Consider the following 18560-nt stretch of genomic DNA (forward strand, 5'->3'; position numbering starts at 1 on the left):
CAATCATCATCACTTGTGAAAACCACAACAAGAAAATTTGAAAAAAGTGGCGTTTTTTTAACGTTAGCACCACGGATAGCGATTTGACAGTTTGTTCAGATGGACGAGTCCATCTATGTTCGGAAAAGAGGAGGGGGGAGACGAAAAATAATGGATGCGGTCTGAAAGCCACCGTAAGCGTGATCAATCAATTAAGACCCGAAAAGGTTTATCAAATCCTTCCAATGATTGCTAAGCCGGAATCCATCTTCTCGGTTGAAATTGTCTCTGTATTTGTATATGTGGATAGCCTCATGAACGAATCTCTCATGGTAGCCAGATGGCTTGCAAAGAACCTCTGTCTTGGAGAAGTCAATGTCATGTTAACCTGCTGAATTATAACAGTGATCTGCCACGGCCGAGGTGTTAGTCCTACCGTGTTTCAGGTCTGCTTTGGGTTCACGAATGCGGTCCGAGACATGTCGTTTGGTTTCTCCAATGTAACTACTACCACAGAGGCAACTTAGTTTGTAGACGCCAGGGTACTGTATGTCCGGAATCACATCTTTTACAGACGGAACCAGATCACGAATTTTATGTAATGTGTTGTACACCAAGCTCTTAAGGCTAATGGTTATTCCGACTACACAATCCGCAAAGCTATCACTCCAACCATGAAGAAGGACCCTGTTTAGGAGCCTTTCAAAACCATCACTTTACCCTACATTGCGGGGATCACAAAAAAGATCTCCAAAATCTTAAACAAATACAAGATCCAGGTCCGATTCAACACATTACATAAAATCCGTGATCTGGTTCCGTCTGGAAAAGATGTGATTCCAGACATACAAACTAACCTCTGTGGTAGTAGTTACATTGGAGAAACCAAATGACATGTCTCGGACTGCATTTGTGAACACAAAGCAGACCCGAAACACGGTAGGACCAACACCTCGGCCGTGGCAGATCACTGTTATAATTCAGTAGGTTCACATGACATTGACTTCTCCAAGACAAAGGTTCTTTGCAAGCCATCTGGCTACCATGAGAGATTCGTTCATGAGGCTATCCACATATACAAACACAGAGACAATTTCAACCGAGAAGATGGATTCTGGCTTAGCAATCATTGGAAGGATTTGATAAACCATTTCGGGTCTTAATTGATTGATCACGCTTAAGGTGGCTTTCAGACCGCATCCATTATTTTTCGTCTCCCCCCTCCTCTTTTCCAAACATAGATGGACTCGTCCATCTGAACAAACTGTCAAATCGCTATCCGTGGTGCTCACGTTAAAAATAACCGCCACTTTTTTCAAAATTTCTTGTTGTGGTTTTCACAGCTGATGATGATTGCTTGTGTTGCAGTCGAAACGTCGTGAGAATTGTATTGTTTTATATTTGTATTATTTTATTGTTTCCCTTCTACATGACTTTACTGAAAGAACCAAGAATATGTCATAGTTGTTGGTTATTTTTTGTTATTTTCTTTGAAGCTATCTACGTGACTTTACCGAAAGACCCGAGAATATGAATTCCTGCAGTCACAAAAGCTTTAAGTCAAGAAGCAACCGTCCCTTGGTCCTATTTGCAATTAACACCCCTCACCATCTTTATCATTTCTTGAGTGATAATTATTGTCAAGGTAATTGCTTTGAGAACTTAAGAGATTAATTTTCCTTTCCTGCACAGTTCCAGCTTGGAAAACATTGCTTCTGTCTGCTTCCGTGTAATGCAGTATTTGTCCGCACTGGTGAACCAGTCAAGCATGACCGAGATGTGTAATCGTAAACATATTTTGTTGGAGAGTACCAGGGCAATGTGAAATATCAAACCACTGCTGTGCAGTAGTTTTAATTGACGTGCCGTGCAAGCTTCCCATCAGTTGGGAGATAATTATCATGGTGTCATTAACAAGTTTGTTAGTAAACATAGTTTTGATGTTTATAATTAAATATATTTATTTAAAAAAAACTTAATGTGCTAAGGTAATAAAAAAAGACATTGAAATTTATGGATTTAACAATTTATATATATTGGCTTATTCTCTTTTTTGATGCAAATCTTGACTAGAAAAAACAACCTTTTTGAAAAAAAAGCTAAATATATTTTCCCACTTATTTGAAACCCGTAAAACTTTGTTACTGCTGCCCTCGTTCACAACAGTTGACACGTGAACAATAACAGCCCAAATGATGATGGCACAGCTTACCTCGTAGAAGAACTTCAAAATCCATTGCTGTCAGGGTCGTCACCTGTCTCGTTTTTCCCAGGATCAGCTTTTTGAGGTAGTTGCTGCCCTCTGAAATCTCTTTCCAAGTTTTTGTAATTGACATAATACTATTCTTAGCTCTTTCGGTAAAGTCACGTTGAAAGGAAACAATAAAATAATAAAATATATATAAAACAATAAAAATTCTCACGACGTTTTGACCATAACACAAACGGTCGTCATCAGGTGTGTCGGTTTGCATTTATTTATTTTTAAACGTGTATTTATTTATTTAAAAACGTCAGCACCACGCACAGCGATTTGGCAGTTTATTTAGAAGGACTAGTCCATCTATGTTCTGAAAAGAGGAGGGGGGAGACGAAAAATTAATGTATGCTGTCTGAAAGCCACTGTAAGCGTGAACAATCAATTAAGACCTGAAATAGTTAATCAAATCTTTCCAATGATTGCTAAGCCAGAATCCATCTTCTCGGTTGAAATTGTCTCTGTGCTTGTATCTGTGGATAGCCTCATGAACGAATCTCTCATGGTAGCCAGATGGCTTACAAAGAACCTCTGTCTTGGAAAAGTCAATGTCATGCGAGCCTACTGAATTATAACAATGATCTGCCACGGCCGAGGTGTTGGTCCTACCGTGTTTAAGGTCTGCTTTGTGTTCACGAATGCGGTCCGTGTGGCGCTGACGTTTTTTTTATAAATAAAGAAATACACCGTTTAAAAATAAATCAATTAATGCAAACCGACACACCTGATGACGACCGTTTGTGTTATGGTCGAAACGTCGTGAGAATTTTTATTTTATATATATTTTATTATTTTATTGCTTCCCTTCAACGTGACTTTACCGAAAGAGCTAAGAATATGAATTACTGCAGTCACGAAAGCTTTAAATCCAAATTTGACATAATACTAGTCCGCTAAAGACAACGCAGTTATATTTATGTCTGCCCCCATCCGGTGTTGTGAGCTATTCTTCTTCTCGTGCTTTGTCCATGCATTTTGTACCTCTGGAGGTGGCAACCCTATTGCCGACGCTGGTCTGAAATAATGCCGCCGGCTGTTTGACGCGTTCCCCCAGGTGTCTGGTGAAGTGGCTGGAGATCAGGAACGCCTGCCCCATGTGCAACAAGCCGGTGGCCCAGCACGTGGCGCAGACGCCCGTGAGCCTGGCGCAGGCCGAGGAGCTCATCTAGTGTCGCCGCCCTGCATCCCGTGCCGCGTCAAGGTCGTCTGGGGCAACGGGCACATCGCTCGTGAGGCCAGGGACCTGGCCGAAATCAGGGGTGGGGACGTGGGCCTGAAGGGACCCATTTACTTTCAGTGGGGGGGGGGCCCCCCTTTAAACCAGGGGAAACTGAGCTCGAGCCTTTACGGCCTGCGCCTTAACCCAGTCCTGCCTGCGCCCCTGAGGGACTGGAGATGAGGGGGACAGTGACGAAGCGAGAGAGCAGGGCGCATGTGTTAGTCACTGAATAATTGGCTCATGGTTTCCTATGGTGATGTATTCAGCGCTGGATTAAGGTGCAGGCCACGTGGTCCGAGACCAAGGTCCCTATTATGATTTTCCCAACGGGTCCACTATGGCTCTGTGTAAACTGCAGGGATTTAGTTGATGCACATTTTATTGTGAATTTGATGGAATGGTAAGAACAATGCCACCTACTTTTGGCCTTTTTTGCGAGCTTACTAATCTCCTTAATTTAAATTCTACCGCAATATGTAAGCCAGCGATATTGTCATGCAAGCAGTGATGCAAATGCGTACACTGCTTAACTGCCAAGCAGTGTTATAGTTCATGCGCATGCAACAGAACACCCCCGCTTCCTTTCATGAACGACTATTACAGCCAAAATATTTGGTCTGCCACTGGAATACAGACCCTTCAGGAAGCATAACGCCAATTACATCACCACCTTTGCCCAGCGCGGCTGGAGCCCTCATCATCTTGAGTCTAGGACCCCAGGAAACCTTAATCCAGCTCTGTTATGGTGTGTATCTATAATAATAATGATGATACATTTTCTGTGGGTTTTCTCCAAGCGCTCTGGCTTCCTCACACTTGAAAACACTCATTAATTGGCTGAAAACATTTTAATATATGGAGGACCACAGAGCTTGGACATTTGTTGGCTCCGGCTTACCGACTCGTTGCCTACCCACTTGTCTGTGGTTCCTCGTGCACCTCTGATTCTTTCTCTTCCAGAGTGAATGGATTTTGTGCGACACATTAAAAGTTTAAATAATTATCATCATCATTATTATCCAAGGAAGCCTCACCGAGTCTCAAAACTCTGTACCAGGCGGATGCTGCATTTGGATGTTTGGCCAATTGCACATCATGAGTATTTGGAGGGAAACGTATGGGTGGTGTGGAAATTATTGTACTTGTTGAAGTGCAACACGAAGAGCAGGGAATACATAATTCTGCCACAAATATACCTTATTACAATGCTAACCCAGTAAAATGCCAATGTTATCTTTATTGAAGCTCACTGTGAGAAGGGAGACTTGTTCATTATATTCATACTAGTTAATTTCCAAAAATGTATCCCATGTTGAAGTGTATTCTCTCTTATAACTTTGAAGAGCGGTTAAACTAGTTGGCGAGGTAGTGCCTATGTTGTTGAAGTTACTTACCACTTATGTGTGATTGATGGCTCGTTTGCTGTAATGGGCCGACTTAAATTCATTCAACCATTGTTACCCCATAGCTGACGTATTGGCTGGTAAGTTTCCAGCTTGTATTTTGTCCCAGATAATAACCGAACTGTAAACAATCTTTTTAAAATGTACATAGTTTTTTTTGTATTTTGTATAAAATATTAACACTAAAATGCATGTTAATAATTAGTATTAAGATATTTTTAAAAGCACTTTTCTTATAATTTTTGTTTATTTAACATCCATGCCTAACCCACATATACATTTATATAGAGCAAATCGCTCATTCAAAATATTGGGCTGATGTTTACCACTAGGCAAGCCGATTAAATACATCACAATGGACAGCCGTCTGTTGGTTAAAATGCTGAAAGGTCATTGTTGAAGTTTGTTGTGTTTGGCACTTGTGTAACAATAATATATAAACAAGGCAGTGTTTTTTCACAGCATCCAGAAATGTAGGTTATGTTCACCATTGCACGAAGAACGCAAGCGAAATCATACGAAAGCATCCTCGTTTCTTTAGGTTCGTTTTATTGCATTTAGCCGAATTCTTGAGTCACGCCATTTAAACATGGCTGCCTGCATAATGACATGAGGCTTTTTCTTTTTTGTGTGTGTATTTTTGACGATGCCACTGATGGCAGTGGTGCAATCTTCATATGGATTGTGGCCTGTGGCCAACTAGTGGCTCGTGAAAGGATTGCAAGTGGTTAGCAGTTTAAGCGATATTTTACTTGTATTAATTTGCCATACTTCACCTCTGGTCAACTGTTTGGATTTGGGACTTCATGGTGGTGTGACCAGAATTGTTGTGGTGGGCCTATGTACTTTGTTTCCATGACCAATGAAAACCGGGCCCAACCCTGCTGAACAATGGCCTGGATTCCCATGGTATATGTGAAAGGAGTAAAAGCATGTATAATCAAATCTCCTTTCTATATCTCCTAACATTATTGATACAAAATATGTATGTGTTTTAATCTATTGCCCGATTGACTCATTGGTATCCAGCAGCTGTATTGTTCAAGCAAGCAAATGGAAATGAGGCCCCATGAGCTCAGCTGCAGAGAGGGAAAGCGAATTTCCTCGAATTTCCTCGCTTTCCCCCTCTGCAAGCTGGAGTGCGATGGTTAGGAAGACTTATTTTGTTTAAAATTGTGTACCAAGCCATCATGTTCTGTTTTGGAGGATTACAAAATAAATTTGCAGGCTGTTGTCAATTCACTGCTGGACAAAGACATCCCCTACACTGCGTCAGTCAAGGCGCTTGTTTGACCATCCTTTGCCACGCTGGTCAGTGTGGATTGGTGAAGAGCTGGCCCGAGAACCAGTTCAGATTTCACTTGCCACTGATATTAGCAAACATGGAGTCAGGGCCCAGCTTTGTAAAGCAGAATTCGTTTGGCCATGATGGGTTGCCATGGAAAGAAATTGCTGTCTGACTCAGCCCATAAACTGCACACTTGCTACTGGTCATGGAAGCAATGTACTCGGGACCCAAATTGATCTAGAGTAGACAGATTACCCTGTCTCAGTTCTTTGCTTTAAAGGGAGCTGCCAGAGCCAGTCCTGCAGTTGCATGTCGAGTTCAGCTGTTTGAAATTGGTTAATCTCGCATACAAAACACATAATTGCTTGATAATAATAAAAATGTATTTGATAATCAGATTTTCAGGTGATTCAAATAACACATACATTTACATTATGATGACAAATGCGTGTAGTAGTAGTGGTAATCTACAAAAAGCACTTCTTTTTTGTAATTAAATATAAGTACTTTTTTTGTACGTTGTATATGTATTGTTTCCCCATTACATTTAATGCAATGCACTTACAAAGGGTAATATTTTTTATTTTATCGGTGTTGGCTGTAAGGAAAGGACAATCTCCAGTGTTTCAACCACTTAAATTGAGTTATTAAATAGTAACCATGCACTTATGTAACACCATTTAGGACCTACCAGAACAAAAGCGCAAAGTTTTGTAAATAAAGGCAGGTTCACATTGAGAGGTTAAACAAACATATGATTGCCTGCTAATACTGACTCTTTTGACCGTTAATGAGCATTCATTCCTTCTGATGAATTGCCCTACCTTTGGATGTCCTCTATTATGTCTGAGCACATTGATTGTGTGAGGTGGCCTACACAAAGAGCGTGGCCTACATTGTAATTCATTACAACTCAATCTGGCTTTATATAGCGTCTACATGCAACCACATCTCATGATACTGTACAGAACAGTGGGCATATTTATGCTATAGAGTGTAAGAGACGGTCAGTCATAGGTGGAGTTATAAAATGAAGGTATGGAGTATTCATGTGAACAGAGGCAGAGAGTGGACAGCATGGATGGCTTGGAGCAAAGAGAGTTCCAGACAATGAGGGCAGCAAAAGAGAAGGAGCGACCTCGCACTGAATGACGGTTGACTGGGGACTCAGTTGCTGCTGGCTGCGGTCTGCCAAATGAGACCGGGTGGAACATGGGGATGGAGATTAAAATGGTACAGAAATGGCTGTTTGCTTCAATTGAATAAATCAATTCAGTGACGTTTGCAGATATGAATGATCTCGCAGCCACGGGTAGCTTCAACGAGAACAAATGCTCGTCTCATTTTATTCAAAGTGTCAAAGGTGAATTGCAATTAAAGGAAATAAAAATAGCCGTGCTGTACAACATATGCACACGGTTGGAACCATTCGTTTTTAGTGTTTTCTGCAAGGGTTTTTATTTGTGCTTTGAATATTATTTAATAAAATGCCAATGATTTATTTAAGTGATATGATTTTCCCCGTTAACAATAACACTTATACAGAATATATGCCATTGGTGAAATTATTTTTCTTTTTTGTAGTTTTAATTTTATTTAGTGAATTTGTGTTGGTGTTAGAAAGTTGAGTTTATTTAATCATAATAATTACACGGAATACACAGCTTTTGTCGAAATGCACTATTTTTTGGTTCAAGAACACCGTGTTAATGTCAACTAATAAGGTGCTGTTCTTACAACTGCTATTGTTTGATGCAGCATTAATTTAACTCGCAAAATGTGTAGTTAATTAAAATCTATCTGCTGCTTTGTACGTTTGAACATTAATACATTTTTGGGTCAGGCCATGTAATGATCCGACCAAATATATGCACCAATTGTTTCAAATCACCGGCAAGTTGCAGGGCAATTTTCCTAACAAAATGTGGTGATAGGCATGACATTTTGTTTGGAAATTGCACCAAACATCAGGAAAACATACCCAGGTGTCAACAATGAGAAACCCGGAAGTGAGATGGTGGAGAGTTTCATGACACATTTTGTCAGATGATAATGTGGCTTAACCGAGAAAATAATTACGAATATTAATATTGGCTGCGAAAACCTACATCTTAAGTTGTATTTTAAGTTATTGCATTCATACCAGAATGATGGCCAATTGTTTTTTTGGGTTTGTGCTTTAGATTGTATTAATTTTGTTTTTGAAACGTGCAAAATAAAGATTAAAAGGAAAAAAAATATCGTCAAAAATACGAGTGACCGGTGATTCACAGACATTAATGAAACTATTGCACCCCCATATTATTTGGGTCTTTTGGTAAAGTCACGTAGATAGGTTCAAAGAAAATAAAAAAAAACTACGTTTCGATCGCAACACAAGCGGTCGTAATCAGGAAAAGGGGGTTAGCTCCTTAAGGAAAACTGTTTATAAATGTCAGCAGCATGGATGGGCAGCTAATGTTAATGTAAGTGATGGGCAGCAAACGCGATTGGCGGTGGGTTTCCCCCAATCAAAGGGCTGCCAGGTAACAATTAGCATGTCAATGTAAGATTGGTGAGCGGCCTCCACGGCGAGCGCGCTGAGGTGGCTATGTTAATGGAAGAGATTAGCATGTTAATGGTAGATCGCAGAGCCACGTCACGTCGAGGTACGGCGCGCGAAGGTGCCAATACTAAGTGTGATCAATGTAACCTGTTAACGTAGTTATTTTCGGCTCTCCGATTTTACATTAACAGGTTAAATTTCTCACACCAACACAGCCCTTTAATTGGTGGAAACCCACCGCCAATCGCGGTCGCCGCCCACCACTTACATTAACATTAGCTGTCCCGCCAATGCTGTTGACATTTGGGCTACGCCCATTTTAAACCTGTATAAACATTTTGCCTTTAGGAGCTAACCCCCTTTTCCTGATGACGACCGCTTGTGTTACGATCGAAACGTCGCTGGTTTTTTGTTCTTTTCTCTGAACCTATCTACGTGAATTTAACCGAAAGACCCAAAGAATATGAATTCCTGCAGTCACGAAAGCTTTAAGTCAAGATTGCACCCCCCCATTTTACACAAATATCCTTTATAAAATTAGGGTGGTCTGAAAACACAATTGTAAACAACAACGACTGTATTTACAACTACATTTGCCACACACCTAGCTTGACAATCAAGAGGAGCTGCACAGGCGTTATGTATTTTCGTCAGTGATAGTAATTTTCATCATTTTGTTAATCCCATTGCTGCATGGAGGACGCACCACGCCATTTGTTTGGCCTTACTTTACTAGTTCGCTCGGTGCAGGTTCATGAAGGGGGAATCCCAGTACCGATTCAGATATCGCTCGACACTGATAATGTTAGCCAGAGTGGGAATCAACTCGGGACTACCATTGGTTGATTGTGTTGGTGGTCTAAAGATGTTAGTCAAAAGTAAAAACCACAGTCTCAGAAACGAACCCACTTGAACAAGATAAGGCGTATTTGTTGAGAGAATACATGTTTAAACATCAGATTTTCAAAACGGCAAATTCAATGTAAAATTTACTTTTTTGTGTGAAAATACTATTAAGTCACTCATCATCTTAATTGAAGCAAATACAAACTACCCTCAACAAAATTCATTTGGCATTGTTATGAATGAAAAAACCATTCAAATGTGTGTTGACTTCAGCGTGAATTCAAGAATGTGGCCAAAATTCACGTCGAGGACATGTAATGCAGCACCTACTATATTGTAACTTTCCAACAGAGGGCGTTTAACCTCAAATTTGGAAGAACTGGTCTAGTACCTTGTACATTATTTTGTTCATGTTCCAAACCTATCTGTATTGCCGTTGCCTTTACAGCTGCGTGCACATATTTTAGGCCGATATATAGTTAAACGTAGCAATATACCGATATATGAACAACGTGTTATCTGATGTGAGAATCCCAGCCTCCAGCCGGTCACATTTTACTTCGAGAAAATCTTTCATGGGGTATGTTAACCTTGTAGTGTGATACTGTCGTCTGTTTTCACCACTTGTATAATGCTCTACTGCAGACAATGGTTGTGGACGTGTTCCACTGCAGTATTGCTCAGGCTAGTTGGCACACGAATGGGGCAGAGTTGGTTAGTGGCAGCTTCCTCTGCCATCTAGTACAACTGGAAAGTCTTGCTCAATCCTGCTTTTGCTTGAGATGTTGGGTTATAGGTGCATTGGTTACCTTTTTAGAGACAGGCTGCGTTCTATAAGGTGGTCACTTCTACCACCTACTCCGACAACTCAAATGTTAATGTAATACCACTGCTAGTCCACATTGTTTCCGTTGGTAGTATGTTGTCGACTATGCTATGTGTATTATGGCGTTTTCTTGACATGAATGCGCATAGTTGAATGAAACCACCAGATCTCGTTTTATTTCCAGCTTTTCTGTAACGTACTTCCAATGTAATCCGATGCTGCATTTATTTTGCGTGTTGCTATTGCGAAAATCAATGTTGAAATTAACCACATTGTGAACCCAGGTTACACTTGCGAAATAGGCAATTATTCATGCATATGGTACATTAGCAATGCTCCTGCGTGTTAACTGTTCAAATATTACTTTCAGGAATCGATGACGATAGGGCTATGCTTGTTTTTTTTGCACTTACCATTTAAATAGCAATTTTTTTTGAACACAGATTGTACATTTTTAAAAGGGAACGCTTAACATTTTCTCAAAGGGGCTGTGATATTTATCAGTTGAAAATTAAATCGGCAATGCAATGTACTCGATTTAAATTCGTCCCGTTTTGAGTTTGAAGGATAGCAGGAGAATTGCATTTTTTAGAATAGGATGCATTTGAAAAGGAGTTTTGGGAAATATAAGAATTCTGTAAAAATCTCTCTTCATTGAAATCGTTATCGTTATGGCATTTCATTTTTCAGACTTGCAACGTAAAATACAAGACAAGGTTTGCTTTTTACGTGTTACCTTTTAACATTATTGCTGCCACGTGCGTGGTCATAAATACAATTCTAGCACTTCCTGTAGCTTGAATGATTATTACACGTGCATTCCCATCTGCTTGTATCTAGGATAAACAATTGTACTGTTGTAGAGTTAGTGTCGACTATTCGAAGTGCACCGAGTTCATACATTTGTACATAACCCACCACAATACCCTCCGCCTCGAATCACTGCACCTGATATGAGTTAAATGATGACGTCACCCTGCTGCTCTATATAAAACCGGGAGCAAGCGAGGGCTTTACCATTCTGGCGAATTGCCCGATGATGCTGGATGTATTTACCAGCGAAACGTCGTACTCAAACTGTAAATTTTGTGGATTCACTCGTTAACACACCGGTGGGCTAAAGTAGTGAACTATTTGTCTTTTGTCAACGTGACACTTTTTTTTTGCTGATTGGCCGTGTCGGGTGGTGGAGGGTTACGACACATTTATAAATAACGCGATCTAACCCAAAAACCTTTATTATGAATAATATTGGTCGCGAAAGCATACGTGTTAAACTGAATAACCCACCAAATCGTTCTGTAGATTGCTTTGTAGTGCGTAGGACGTTTCCCCAGGCACTACAAACCCTATTATGGTATTTGATACAAATGCAATCGATTATTGTTACAGACTAAAATGTACATGACATAAATACAAATAAATATGAAAATATTAATAAACTGCTTGTTTTTCCTTCGTGTCTCGGCTTTTATTGGTGATGTACCTTGACATATTTGCACACCCTACGGATTCGCATAGCTGTGATTAGAACGGTTGGCTACATTTCATGCGAAAGAAGTTCAACATACCGATATTCGAAGCTATGCTTTTGGAGGAATTTGAACGCAGATTTTCCTTTGAAGATTGGTCTCTGGCAAAAAAGGTAAAAATACTACAGCCAGGCTATGGTTTAAAATGGTAAGGTTGACAATGTCGAGAAAAGCACTCACTGGACACTTTTGTAAATCGTTGCAGTATGTTTAAAAACAAAAATAAGTAGACTTGGGCAGGACAAATTGACGAAACGAAGTGGCAGAATGCCAGACAAAGGAGGTATAGGTGGAGCTACAAGCAGGGGCCGAGCCAGGATTTTGACTTTGGGGGGGCTGACTTCAATATTCTGAGATATCCAGTGTTTATGTTTTCCAATGGGCGCCACAAATGTATAAAACACATTTTATTGGATTTGAACGCTGATGTGGCTAATAAGTTCGGTAAGTTCGAAAGGCTGCCGCTCAAGCAGCCTGCAGGGCAGCACGAGGTGGCAGCCTGCAGGGCAGCACAAGGTGACAGCCTGCAGGGCAGCACGAGGTGGCAGCCTGCAGGGCAGCACACAAGGTGGCAGCACGAGGTGGCAGCCTGCAGGGCAGCACAAGGTGGCAGCACGAGGTGGCAGCCTGCAGGGCAGCACACGGTGGCAGCCAGCAGGGCAGCACGAGGTGGCAGCACAAGGTGGCAGCCTGCAGGGCAGCACAAGGTGGCAGCACAAGGTGGCAGCCAGCAGGGCAGCACGAGGTGGCAGCCTGCAGGGCCGCACGAGGTGGCAGCCTGCAGGGCAGCACAAGGTGGCAGCCTGCAGGGCAGCACACGGTGGCAGCCTGCAGGGCAGCACGAGGTGGCAGCCTGCAGGGCAGCACAAGGTGGCAGCCAGCAGCATTTTGCAGCAGCCGGATATCCGGTTATCCCGATTACCGACTTTCCCAAAATTTCAGGGGGGGGGGCTTAAGCCCCCCCCCCAGCCCTCCCTATGGCCCCGCCCCTGGCTACAAGATGACCTCATGTGTAGGAACAAGATGGATTGTAGTATGGCATCAAGAGGGATGGTGGCATTGTGGTAAAGCCTTCATCCAGCAGTGAAGATGTCATGACTTATACATTCAGAGTCGCTCATTACACTGGGAAACTTAGCAATGAGAGGCGTGCTTCATAATTCCTCTGTCCTGTTAAGAAAGTCAATGCAAAATGTCATTAAACTTAAAAAATGTATTGCCTCATGCTGCACTTATTGGCAATCACCATTGTCATTTGTGTTGGTAATACAACAATGGAGGCGTGTGAGATCAGCCACCTTTCGCTTCACAATAATTGACTTATTGTTTTGCAGTTGGCACAGGTCCGCAGGTGTTGTATCGGAGCAATGAACCGTTTGCAATGCGTGTGAAACCTGTAGCAGCCAGGGTTTACCAAACCCGAGTCGTCGCAACCCACCACGCTCCGTCTTTCCGCGCTTACCAATTTACCCCCCCATTCAAATATAAATTTACTCGTTTCACGCTGCACGCGCCCGATGATTGTTAAACATCCCACGTGACACGCTACGTAATTTCCGCTGTCGGTGTCACGTGTTCCACGTGGAACACTCTTCGTGCAAAATCACGTTACATGGTGGTCCAGATGTCTTGTGACCCCCCAATTTATTGACCCCCGAACGTTTTTTTTCTCTTTGGAATATTCATTTGTCTTGTTAATTAATCTTACTGTAATTTTTTTTTAGGTTTTACATAATTAAATGGGGATCGCAAGACATCTGGACCACCCTGTACACGTGCATTCTCGGAGCTGTGGTACATGATGCAATCACTGCGCTGTGGACCCGGCCACCTTAGTTGGATCCCCAGCCACAGCTAACATCAGTGGCGAGTGATAGCTGAACAATTTTGACCCCCTCAATCCTCCCTAGTAAGATCGAACAATCCCCTGACCGATACTGCATGGAGAGGCTTGCAGCTTGCAGTGGATTGACAAAGGACTGTACATTTATCTTAAGTTAGGGGTGGTACGATGCACACAGTCCCCTACAATGTAATGAATTGTCATGATTCGAGGTCAAAATGTAATTCACGAATAGAGATGGTCTATTATAGCATTGCAGTGATTGGTAGCGCCTCTAATGCCTACGTAATCCAATTTTGAATTTGGTAATTTTTATGCAGGGAATAAAAGTCTATTTCGTGTAGACCCTGGCTTGCATGTGCAAAATCAGGATTACTTGAATTTACGTAGATTAAGTCAACTACACAAAATTATGTTAATGTATTTTTCCACACTTAAATCGTTGATGCCAAGTGTTACAACTCCAGAATGTGGCGCTGGCGCCCTCCAGTGGCGTTACTGAGATTGTCACAATAAACATCCGGCTCCCATAGACCTTTGCGAGACAATGTTAAAATGTTACGATATTTTCTCTATGATAAATAAGAAGATACAGTTGTCTCTACGAATGAGTGGATTATTAGCTTATGTAAAGGTGTATATACAAATATGTATATTTATAACAACAATTTCTTTCCTCTTTAAAAAAACATATATAGAAGAGGCCAATAGCGTAAATGGAATGAGGTTTCATACAAGTAAATGACGTGTCCGCCAGTAAAATTAGATCCTTCCTGGTCATTGAACATGATGAATGGGTCAATCTCGCGAGCTGCGTGAGATGTGTCTCCCCTTACTCTTGTTACGCAATGGCACATTACCCGTCTGACTCAATCCGGAAGGATCTCGGTTTCCATTTGCAGCTTTGTGGAATGATATTAAAAAGGTCGACCTAAATGTTGACTTAATGCTTTCGTGACTGCAGGAATTCACGTTCTATGGTTCTTTCGGTAAAGTCACGTAGATTAAAAAAAAATAAGCGACCGCTTGAGTTAAAGTTTTCCTGACTGCAGGAATTCATATTCTACGGGTCTTTCGGTAAAGCCACGTAGATAGAAAAATAATTTTTAAAAATATAGCGGGTAGTTTAGGCAGGTCTCCCGCTAGATTTGTTTTCACCTGATGACGATTGCTTGTGTTGAGATCGAAACGTGATATATTTTATTGTTACTATTTTTCTATCTACGTGACTTTACTGAAAGAACCATAAAATAGGATCTACCTAACCTGGTTAGTTTCATTATTCTTATCCCCCTCTTTAAGATTTTAGATTCCTATATGTTGAATGTATGCACCATCCAAAGTAAATTCCGTGTTGGTGTGAACTTACATGGCGAATAAAACCCTTTCTGATTCTGATTCTGATTTGAGAGGGAGGTTAACGAACATGTTATCAATTTTTGTGGATTTGTTGTACAGTTTTTATATTTTTGTAAATCCATTGGCTGACGAAGGCGGCCCCAAATAGTTATTTGACCATAGTTCAGCTAGTGCCTGTGGGTTAGTGCAGTAGGGTCCAGGAACTTTTCAGATATCACTCGCTTTGGCCGGGAATCGAACTCAGCCGGGTTCATAGCGCCTTGGATTAACCACTCTATGACAATTGCAGCGCAATTGTTCAGGGTTAAGATGTGTTACATTAACTAAATTGTGGAATAGAGTACTGTATGAATAAAATGTATTATTGTTCGGCAATAAGCGCTCCAACCATTACTTTCAAACTAAATTACTATGTTACGTGTCATTCACAACCGCAAAGGGTTCACTATCTTGTCATTTGCAATCTTATGGAACACATTTGCCCCGTGGTCAAACCGGATTTTCAAGTGTGGCGAGTTGCACTGAAGTCTCAACACAGCGACCAGTGACTACAAACCACGATGCTGCTATATTTTATTTCCGCTTGCACGTGTTTTGTTTAAATGGCTGAGAGTTGTAAAAATTAAAATTTATATGCAGGATTTCATGACCCATATGGTTCATAATTCGTTTCTTTTAGGTGAGATCGTGTAGGTATCATGCCATTTTCAGTTTAACACATGCTATTTTGTATTAACTATAACCCTCCAACCGACAGCCAATTTTGTCACATGGGCAAATATACACATTTTTATTAGTTTACTAGCTTAACTACCCGGCTTCGCCCGGGACTTGGATTCACCACGCCGGAACGCCTTTGTCCCCCCAGTGGCGATGTTCAGACACCACACCAGTTAATTGTTTGAGGCTGAGTCGACCTAGGGGAGGCCCAGGACCGGTTAAAATAATTGTCACCGGTGGTGGCCGTGAGCGGGAATCGAACTCGAGTCGCCGGGTTCGTAGCGCAGCGCGCTAACCACTACACTACAATGCGTTACGCTTCCACACACACACAGACACACACACAGCGTGCTAACCACTACCCTACAATGCGTTACGCTTCCACACACAGACACACACACAGACACACAAACAAAGATCCCCCATATAGCCTTAACAGACTGTAGGGGCAAGTGTTGTTAGCGAGCACCTATGAAGGCCGGAACGGTACACGAGGGGGTGGGTGGCCAGCACCACGCCCGACCGCCTTTGTCTCCCTAGTGGCAATGTTTACACACCGCACCAGGTACTCATTTGAGGCTGAGTCGACCTAGGGGAGGCCCGGGACCGGTTCAGATAATCGTCAGGTTCATAGCGCAACGCGCTAACTGCTACACTATCGCTCCCTCAACACAGACACACGCACACTGACACACACACAGACAGACACATACACACACAGACACACACACAGCGCGCTAACCACTACACTACAATGCGTTACGCTTCCACATGCGCGGGTCACGTGACATATTTGACGTCACAGCTCACTTGCCGTGCAAAAAAGAAAGTTATTTTTATAATTTTTGCATGGTGTACAGTCTGCAAAGTACCCACATGGCAAATTTCCAGTTTGTTGCATGTCGGGAAGTAGGCTAAACATTTTGAACAGACACACATATTCACAACTTTGCCTTTTATATATATGGAGATTAGCAAAACTTGAATAGTAAAAAAAAGGTTGCCTTTCAACATTCCAAATCCATACCTGTCAACCCATACGGTTTTCCCGTATTCTTGTACAGAGAAATTGAGTTTTCAGGTCCATACGGCGTACAGCGGTTTCAAAACGTGCCTTGTAGGATGACGTTGAGATTTATAAGAGCACGGGGTGACCAACAATGTCTCTGAATTGGTCTGTAATAAAGTGTAGTTGATGTGTCAATGCTGCAGTTAATAAAAAAAAATTACATGCATCTAAATTGACGTTGAGATTTATAAGAGCACGGGGTGACCAATAATGTCCCTGAATTGGTCTGTAATAAAGTGTCAATGCTGCAGTTAATACATTTTTTTCATGCATTTAAATCTTCCTTTGTTAATTTTTTGTTACAATATAACTTTATATGTTACAATATAACAAATACATATAACTTTATATTGTAACAGAAAATTGACAAAGGGAGATTTAGATGCATTTTTAAATTTGATGAACTGCAGCAGTGACACATTAACTACAAAGTGGATGCATAGACAAAGCAAAATAAGCCGAGGACAATGAAAACTGGTGGCGAGACGAATCCAGGACATTTGGAGACTACGACTCAGAAGTCAATGGGCCAGAGCATAAATTGGTACATCTTCTTTGGTTCTTTCGGTAAAGTCACGTAGAATGAGAATAAAATAATAAATTAATAAAATAACACAATAAAATTCTCACGACGTTGCGGCCACAACACAAGTGGCCTTCATCAGGTGAAGGGACGAGACTGTCAGGTGAAGGGGACGAGACTGTCTGGAGGACAGCGCTGTCCTCCAGTCTCGTCCCTTCACCTGATGAAGGCAACTTGTGTTGTGGCCGAAACGTCGTGAAAATGTTGTGTTATTTTATTATTTTATTCTCATTCTACGTGACTTTACCGAAAGAACCAAAGAAGATGAATCCTTGCAGTCACGAAAGCTTTAAATCGAAATAAATTGCTACCTTAGTAGTGCCAATGTATTTTTTTATACCGATAAGGGCTTCAATTTTTTTTTTAAATATAACATAAATACCAAATGGATATCACAAAATGCACTATTGTGGGACCACATAAAGACATCAGAACCACGAAAGCAACGCCACCACAGGTAAGTAACCGACACGTGAGACAGCTGCTCTGGGGTCATGGGCCGAGGTACGGAATGGACAATGGGTTTTAAGGTTTTAAGGTGATTAAAGCTTTCGTGACTGCATAAAATGACTCATTGGGTTTTAAGGTCTTTTGTTCAGCATGAACGCGGTTTCATAGGTGTGCGATATTCTCACAGGTACGATTCCATAAGTGATGCATAGATTACGATGACAGACCAATCGTTACACCACGGTGGTAGACAAACTTTCATCCGTAAAAGCATCGCCCCCTCTTGCGGGTCTAAATCGGCGCGGTACTCAAATTGTAATAAATGTCGTGGGGTTTACTCTCCAACACGCGAGTGCGCAGATGTAGTTTTTTTTTTACTAAAGTGGCACGTTTGTTTACGTGACAAACCGTACACATTGGCTGTCGGGTGGTGGCGTATTTAACGAGACACTCATATATTTACGCAGTTTAAACCCCCTCCAAAATAAACCTTTATCACGCGTTACAGTTTTTGCTATTTTTTTTTCGAATCGCGTTTTCCGTGTGCCACCTCGCGGGCACCCGTCGACGCCGCCACCGCCCGATCGGCTCGCGCGATTGGCCCAATATTTGCCGTCACGTGACCGGCGAACAGCCAATAA

General features: G+C 41.6%; 1 protein-coding gene and 1 non-coding gene across 5 annotated transcripts in view; both read left to right on the plus strand.

Annotated features, from left to right (window-relative positions):
• Window positions 1-11818, plus strand: part of LOC116940576 (RING finger protein 122-like) — a 70315-nt gene extending 58497 nt beyond the window's left edge. For all 4 annotated transcript variants that reach the window (XM_032950560.2, XM_032950559.2, XM_032950558.2 and 1 more), the window contains one exon: window positions 3291-11818. In XM_032950560.2, the coding sequence (XP_032806451.1) occupies window positions 3291-3405 (115 nt within the window). In that variant the 3' untranslated portion in view covers window positions 3406-11818. The remainder of the gene's footprint in view (window positions 1-3290) is intronic.
• A 2686-nt stretch (window positions 11819-14504) lies between these two features.
• On the plus strand, window positions 14505-14608 carry LOC116940770 (small nucleolar RNA U13). The gene has a single exon (XR_004402593.1). It is a non-coding gene; the product is annotated as a small nucleolar RNA U13 (small nucleolar RNA).
• Window positions 14609-18560: the final 3952 nt, after the last annotated feature.

The sequence above is a fragment of the Petromyzon marinus genome, chromosome 9, assembly GCF_048934315.1.
Source record: "Petromyzon marinus isolate PM22_M1 ecotype Great Lakes invasive population chromosome 9, UKy_Petmar_22M1.pri1.0, whole genome shotgun sequence".
In the NCBI taxonomy this organism is placed as follows: domain Eukaryota; kingdom Metazoa; phylum Chordata; class Hyperoartia; order Petromyzontiformes; family Petromyzontidae; genus Petromyzon; species Petromyzon marinus.